We start from the raw sequence: 8,405 nt of genomic DNA, 5'->3' as shown, positions 1-8,405 counted from the left end.
GCTGGCAACATATAGAGACAGTCCCTACCCAACAGTGGGCTCACAGTCTAAAAGGGGGCCTCAGTGACCTCATCTGTAAAATGGGGATGAAGATTGAGAGCCTCTGGTGGGACAACCTGATCACCTTGTATCCCCCCCAGTGCGCATAGAACAGTGCTTCGCACATAGTAAGCACTTAACAAATGCCATCATTATTTTCAGCGCTTAGAACAGTGCTTTGCACATAGTAAGCACTTAACAAATGCCATCATTATTTTCAGCGCTTAGAACAGTGCTTTGCCCATAGTAAGCGGTTAACAAGTACCAGCATTATTATCATTATTATTAGGAAAGAAAATGTACCTTTAAATGTGGGTGTGTTCGAGTCCAAGGGGTCATTGGTTCCCTTACTAAACTGCTGACACAGAGAATCTTTAAAATTACCACTTGCACCACAACCCTGTAGACAAACAGCACCTCAGGCAACTCGCTGAAACTGGGTCAGCAAAAGTTCAGCAAGAAAATGCAGCTTCCTGTCTTTACAGTGGATGCATTTACTAATGAAGCATTTCGTGGGAATCCTGCAGCGGTTTGTCTTCTTGAAAATGTAAGTTTTTGTTCTGCTTTCCAAAGGTCTCCGGCAGGAAGAAAGCATTCAAAAATTCATCCATTCAATCGCATTTATTGAGTGCTTACTGTGTGTAGAGCACTGTACTAAGCGCTTGGAAAGTACAATTTGGCAACAGATATTACACTTGTTGGACTGTGTCCCTATTTAATAATAATAATGATGGTATTTGTTAAGCGCTTATTATGTGCAAAGCACTGTTCTAAGCCCTGGGGAGGTTACAAGGTGATCAGGTTGTCCCGCGGGGGTCTCACAGTCTTCATCCCCATTTTACAGATGAGGTAACTGAGGTGCAGAGAAGTTAAGTGACTTGCCCAAAGTCACACAGCTGACAGGTGGTGGAGTTAGGATTTGAACCCATGACCTCTGACTCCAAAGCCCGTGCTCTTTCCACTGAGCCACGCTGCTTCTCCAAAGTGCTTGGGAATTACAATTTGGCAATAGATATTACGCTTGTTAGACTGTGTCCCTATTTAATAATAATAATAATGATGGTATTTGTTAAGCACTTACTATGTGCAAAGCACTGTTCTAAGAGCTGGGGAGGTTACAAGGTGGTCAGGTTGTCCCATGGGGGGCTCACAGTTTTAATCCCCATTTTACAGATGAGGTAACTGAGGCCCAGAGAAGTGCAGTGACTTGCCCAAAGTCTGACAGTTGGCAGAGCAGGGATTTGAACCCATGACCTCTGACTCCAAAGCCTGTGCTCTTTCCACTGAGCCACGATTTCTATGTTTTTTTTTCCAACCTCCTCCGTTTCCTTGGACTTATTAGGGCTGATTTTGGCCAGAAGCAAAAGAAAACGTAGCTGATGGTAGTAATGGTATTTAGTAATGACATTTGTTAAGTGCTATGTGCCAGGCCCTGTATGAGAAGCAGCGTGGCTCAGTGGAAAGAGCACGGGCTTTGGAGTCAGTGGCCATGGGTTCGAATCCTGGCTCTGCCAATTGTCAGCTGTGTGACTTTGGGCAAGTCACTTAACTTCTCTCTGCCTCAATTACCTCATCTGTAAAATGGGGATTAACTGTTAGCCCCCCGAGGGACAACCTTATCACCTGGTAGCCTCCCCAGCGCTTAGAACAGTGCTTTGCACATAGTAAGCACTTAACAAATGCCATTATTATTATTATTAAGCACTAGGCAGGCAGGCTCCACACAGTTTGCAACATTTGCAGAAACTCCTGACCATTGGCTTTAAGGCACCAAAACAGACTTCTCCCTCCTACTTATTTATTTATTTATTTTACTTGTACCTATCTATTCTATTTATTTTATTTTGTTAGTATGTTTGGTTTTGTTCTCTGTCTACCCCTTCTAGACTGTGAGCCCACTGTTGGGTAGGGACTGTCTCTATATGTTGCCAGCTTGTACTCCCCAAGCGCTTAGTCCAGTGCTCTGCACACAGTAAGCGCTCAATAAATATGATTGATTGATTCAATCATATTTATTGAGCGCTTATTGTGTGCAGAGCACTGCGCTTAGCACTGTACTTATCCACTCCCACTACACCACAGCTTGCACTCAGTGCTAGCCAACTCACTATGCCTCGTTCTCATCTCTGACCATGGGCTTTTTTCTTGCTCACCCACTCCTTGAAAATTAGAAAAACCCACAGCTCTTCCCATTTTCAATTCTCCACTGAAGTCACATTTTCACCAGGAGGCCTTCTCCAGTTCATTTCTAATCTCCCTTGCTCCCATATTGTCTCCTCATCATTTCCAAGCCACCCAAGCTCTTACTCACAACCTCGTATAGCACCTTTGTAATAAGAATAGTAATAATGATGGTATTTGTTAAGCGCTTACTATGTGCCAAGCACTGTTCTAAACCCTGGGGTAGATACAGGGTAATCAGGTAGTCCCACATGGGGCTCAAGGTCTTAATCCCCACTTTACAGATGAGGGAACTGAGGCACAGAGAAGTTAAGTGACTTGCCCAAAGTCACACAGCTGACAAGTGGCAGAGGTGGGATTAGAGAAGCAGTGTGGCTCACGGGAAAGAGCCTGGGCTTTGGAGTTAAAGGTCATGGGTTCAAATTCCGACTCCGCCAACTGTCAGCTGTGTGACTTTGGGCAAGTCACTTCACTTCTCTGGGCAACAGTTACCTCATCTGTAAAATGGGGATTAAAATTGTGACAACCTGATCACCTTGTAACCTCCCCAGCGCTTAGAACAGTGCTTTGCACATAGTAAGCGCTTAACAAATACCATCATTATTATTATTATTGTTATTATTAGTGCTCTGCACAAAGTAAGCGCTCAATAAATACGATTGAATGAAGGAATGAATTAAAACCCACGACCTCTGACTCCCAAGCCTGGGCTCTTTCCACCAAGCCACACTGCTTTGTTCCTATCTTACCTAGCTCCTTTCTTTAACACTTGTATATCATATCTATCGTATTTATTGAGCGCTTACTGTGTGCAGAGCACTGTACTAAGCGCTTGGGAAGTACAAGTTGGCAACATATAGAGACGGTCCCTACCCAACAGTGGGGTCACAGTCTCACTTGTAGCTCCCCTTTTACTTCGTCCAATTTATATTGGTGCTTCTCTCTGCTCTTAGATTGTAAACTCTTTGAGGGCAGGGATCATGTCTACTACTTCCATTGTACTTTCAGTACATTACTCTGTAGACAATAGGTGCTCAAATACCATATTGATCCATTAAATTCTAATCCTGCCTCTGCCGCTTGCATACTGTGCGACCTTGGACAAATCACTTAACATTTTTGTGCCTCAGTTTCTGTAAAATGGGGTTTTAATACCTGGTCACCTTCCTAGTTAACCTGTGAGCCACATGTGGGACAGGGACTGTGTCTGCGCTGATTCTCTTATGTCTATCTCAGCATTTAATACAGTGTTTAGTGCAGAATAAGTGTGTAAAAATCATGATTATTATTATTATAGCAATATGGAGGAGATTTACTTTCTGTTTTACTTAAATTTAGTAGCTTTTTCTGCTTTGGGCAAGTTAATTTTGAAGAGAATGATCGAACATGCTTCAGACCCAAATCTGCATTGAGAAGCAGCGTGACCTAATGGAGAGAGCATGGCTTGAGAGTCACTAGGACTTGGGTTCTAATCCTGACTCCACCATCCATCTGCTATGTGACCTTGGGTAAGCCACTTCACTTCTCTGTGCTTGTTCCCTCATCTGAAAAATGGTGATTAAAACTGCGTGCCCCATGTAGGACAAGGATTGTGTCCAACCTGATCAGCTTTTATCTACTACAGTGCCTGGCACATATTAAGCACTTAACAAATACCATTAAAAAAAAATGAGAAAATCTAATTCTAGGGGTCCAAAAGAGTCCCCAGTAATAATAATAATAATGATGGCATTTATTAAGTGCTTACTGTGTGCAAAGCACTGTTCTAAGTGCTGGGGGGGATACAAGATGATCAGATTGTCCCATGTGGGGCTCACAGTCTTCATCCCCATTTTACAGATGAGGTAACTGAGGCCCAGAGAAGTGACTTGCCCAAAGTCACACAGCTGATAAGTGGTGGAGCCAGGATTTGAACCCATGGCCTCTGACTCCAAAGCCCGTTCTCTTTCCACTGAGCCACGCTGCTTCTCTAGTAGAGATGGGTTTAACCCTGGAACTCACCTGGGAACAGTGCCCTCAGCATGGCTGTCATTAGTAAATAATCAATCTAATATGAGCACTAACTGCATGCAGAGCACTGTACTAAATGCTTGGGTGAGTAAGAAGCAGCATGGCATAGTGGATAGAGCCAAGGCCGGGAGTCAGAAGGAAATGCATTCTAATCCTACCTCTGCCGCCTGTCTGCTGTGTGACCTTGGGGAAGTCACTTCACTTCTGTGCTTGTTACCTCATCTGTAAAATGAGGATTGAGACTGTGAGCCCCATGGGGGACAGGGTCTGGTTTGAACCTAGTTTGCGCGTATCCACCCCAGCGCTTAGTACAGCGCCTGCCACACAGCGCTTAACAAATACCACAGTTATTATTATTATTACAAAATATTCTATTTATTTTGTTAATTATGTGCATCTAGCTTTAATTCTATTTGTTCTATTTGTTTGTCTATTTGTTGTTGTCTGTCTCCCCCTTCTAGACTGTGAGCCCGTTGTTGGGTAGGGACCGTCTCTATATGTTGCCAACTTGTACTTCCCAAGCACTTAGTACAGTACTCTGCACACCGTAAGCGCTCAATAAATACGATTGAATGAATGAATATAACAAGAGGTCACAGACACATTCCCTGCCCACAACGAGCTTACAGTCTAGAGAGAGGGAATAGTACAGCAGTTAGGATTTCTCCTTTTAACTGGGCCTCCTCCCCGTGTGGGTCTTTAGAGGCCCGGCAGGTTAGCAGGAGAGGGAGAGAAGCAACCCCTCTAGGTTGTAAGCTCCTTGTGGGCAGGGAAGATGTCTGTTTGTAATTGTATTGTATCATCATCAATCGTATTTATTGAGCGCTTACTATCAGAGCACTGTACTAAGCGCTTGGGAAGTACAAATTGGCAACATATAGAGACAGTCCCTACCCTACAGTGGGCTCACAGTCTAAAAGACTCTCCCAAGTGCTCAGTACAGTACTTTGCATACGGTAAGTGCTCAATAAATATGATTGAGTGAATCAGCAGGAAAAGTGTAGTGGTTAAGTGCTTTCTGTATGCCAGGACTGTATGAAGTGTTGGGGTATCTACAGGCTAATCACGTTTTTCATTCATTCATTGTCGTATTTATTGAGCGCTTACTGTGTGCAGAGCACTGTACTAAGCTCTGGAAAAGTGCAATTCGGCAACAGATGGAGACAATCCCTACCCAACAACGGGCTCACAGTCTAGAATAGGGAGACAGACAACAAAACGAAACAAGTGGACAGGCATCAATACCATCAAAATAGATAAATAGAATTATAGTTATATACACATCATTAATAAAATAGAGTAATAAATATGTACAAATATACACAAGTGCTGTGGGAGGGGAAGGGGGTAGAGCACAGGGAGGGAGTAGGGGTGATGGGGGGAGGAGAAGAAAAGGGGGGTCTCAGTGTGGGAAGGCCGCCTGGAGGAGGTGAGGTCTCAGTAGGGCTTTGAAGAGGGGAAGAGAGCCAGTTTGGCAGATGCGTGGAGGGAAGGCATTCATTCATTCATTGATTCATTCATTCAATCGTATTTATTGAGCGCTTACTGTGTGCACAGCACTGGACTAAGCGCTTGGGAAGTACAAGTTGGCAACATATAGAGACGGTCCCTACCCAACAGCGGGCTCACAGTCTAGAAGGGGGAGACAGAGAACAAAACAAAACATATTAACGAAATAAAATAAATAGAATAAATATGTACAAATAAAATAGAGTAATAAATACGTACAAACATATATACATATATGCAGGTGTTGTGGGGAGGGGAATGGGGTAAGGCTGGGGGGATGAGGAGGGGGAGAGGAAGGAGGGGACTCAGTCTGGGAAGGCCTCCTGGAGGAGGTGAGCTCTCAGTAGGGCTTTGAAGGGCATTCCAGGCCAGGGGAAGGACGTGGGCCGGGGGCCTACAGCGGGACAGGCAAAAATGAGGCCCAGTGAGGAGGTGAGCGGCATGGGGCTCACAGTCTTAATCTCCATTTTACAGATAAGGTAACTGAGGCATGGAGAAGAAAAGTGCCCAGGGTCACATGGCGGACAAATGGCAGAATCAGGATTAGAACTCAGGTCCTTCTGACTCTCAGGCCTGCGCTGTAGCTGCTAGGCACGCTGTTTCTCACTCTATAACTCTGTTAAATCAATCAATCAATCATATTTATTGAGCGCTTACTATGTGCAGAGCACTGTACTAAGCGCTTGGAAGTACAAATTGGCAACATATAGAGACAGTCCCTATCCAACATTGGGCTCACAGTCTAAAAGGGGGAGACAGAGAAAAACAAACAAACATACTAACAAAATAAAATAAATAGAATAGATATGTACAAGTAAAATAAATAAATAAATAAATAGAGTAATAAATCTGTACCAACATATATACATATATACAGGTGCTGTGGGGAAGGGAAGGAGGTAAGATGGGGGAATGGAGAGGGGGACGAGGGGGAGAAGAAGGAAGGGGCTCAGTCTGGGAGCTGACTGAGCCCCTGAAACTGCTCTCCTGAGCACTTTCTACGGTGCTCTGCACTAAGTACCACTGATGGATTGACTTGATTGATCTTAGGCAGCAACTGTCCTTCTGGTGGACTTCTGAGCCAATCAGGAAGCCTGTGTGAACATGCAGTCACAGGATCCAAAGTCCATGTTTTCCCAGAGTTTCAGCCAAACCCCCTAAAATATTGACACAAAGGACAATTAGCAAATCCCTCTTTTGAGGGATTGCATATGCAGAGAAGCGGCGTGGCTCAGTGGAAAGAGCACGGGCTTTGGAGTCCGAGGTCATGGGTTCAAATACCGGCTCTGCCATTTGTCAGCTGTGTGACCTTGGGCAAGTCACTTCCACTTCTCTGTGCCTCAGTTTCTTCATCTTCTAGACTGTGAGCCCTTCTAGACTGTGAGCCCTCTGTGAGGTAGGGACTGTCTCTATATGTTGCCAATTTGTACTTTCCAAGCACTTAGTACAGTGCTCTGCACACAGTAAGCGCTCAATGAATACGATTGATTGATTGATTTACAATGGGGATTAAGACTGTGAGCCCCCTGTGGGACAACCTGATCACCTTGTAACCTTCCCAGTGCTCAGAACAGTGCTTTGCACATAGTAAGCATTTAATAAATGTCATTATTATTAAGCTTCCTCTGCTTCCATCATGAGGAAACATAATAATAATAATGATTTTGGCATTTGTTAAGTGCTTACCATGTGCCAAGCACTATTCTACATGCTGGGGGAGATACAAAGTAATCAGGTTGTCCCACGTGAGGCTCACGGTCTTTAATCCCCATTTTCCAGATGAGGTAACTGAGGCACAGAGATGTGAAGTGACTTGCCCAAAATCACACAGCTGACAAGTGGAGGAGCCGGGATTAGAACCCATGACCTCTGACTTCAAAACCTGTGCTGTTTCCACTGAGCCGCGCTGCTTCTCTAAACACGTCAGTTTGGGAATTGTGAAGACTGAGGATTTGGTTTGCCCCATTTGGTTATGACCAATAAACGTTGAGAAGAGTGAATTATGATAAGCGCTTAGTACAGTGCTCTGCACACAGTAAGCGCTCAATAAATACAATTGAATGAATGAATGAATCCAGGCAGGAGCAGGATTAATACAGCTCCTGGTTGGAAGGATGTATCTTTGTATTACTGATCAATTAATCAGTGTTATTTCTAGACTGTGAGCCCGTTGTTGGGTAGGGATCATCTCTATATGTTGCCGATTTGTATTTCCCAAGTGCTTAGTACAGTGCTCTGCACACCGTAAGCGCTCAATAAATATACTTGAATGATTGAATTTATTGAGCATTTACTGTGTGCAGAGAAGCAGCATGGTTTAGTGGATAGAGCAAAGGCCTGGGGGTCAGAAGGTTCTGGGTTCTAATCTCAGCTCTGCTACACGTCTGCTGCGTAACCTCAGGCAAGGCATGTCATTTCTCTGGGCCTCAGTTACCTCTCTATAAAATGGGGGTTAAGGGTTCATTCATTTTCATTCATTCAATTGTATTTCCTTCAATTGCATTTATTCATTCATTCAATCGTATTTATTGAGCACTTACTGTGTGCAGAGCACTGTACTAAGCGCTTGGGAAGTACAAGTTGGCAACATATAGAGACGGTCCCTACCCAACAGTGGGCTCACAGTCTAGAAGGGGGAGACAGACAACAAAACAAAACATATTAAC

At 44.1% G+C, this 8,405-nt stretch overlaps 1 protein-coding gene across 1 annotated transcript in view; it reads left to right on the top strand.

The window, feature by feature from the left end:
* The first annotated feature begins 475 nt into the window (after nt 1–475).
* PBLD (phenazine biosynthesis like protein domain containing) overlaps nt 476–8,405 on the top strand; it is a 40,927-nt gene continuing 32,997 nt past the window's right edge. The window contains exon 1 of the mRNA XM_038744354.1: nt 476–586. Within this exon, the coding sequence (XP_038600282.1) occupies nt 503–586 (84 nt within the window). The 5' untranslated portion in view covers nt 476–502. The remainder of the gene's footprint in view (nt 587–8,405) is intronic.

The sequence above is a fragment of the Tachyglossus aculeatus genome, chromosome 3 (assembly GCF_015852505.1).
Source record: "Tachyglossus aculeatus isolate mTacAcu1 chromosome 3, mTacAcu1.pri, whole genome shotgun sequence".
NCBI classification, from domain to species: Eukaryota; Metazoa; Chordata; class Mammalia; order Monotremata; family Tachyglossidae; genus Tachyglossus; species Tachyglossus aculeatus.
Note: the sequence above shows the minus strand (reverse complement) of the source record. Positions and strands in the feature narration are given on the sequence as shown.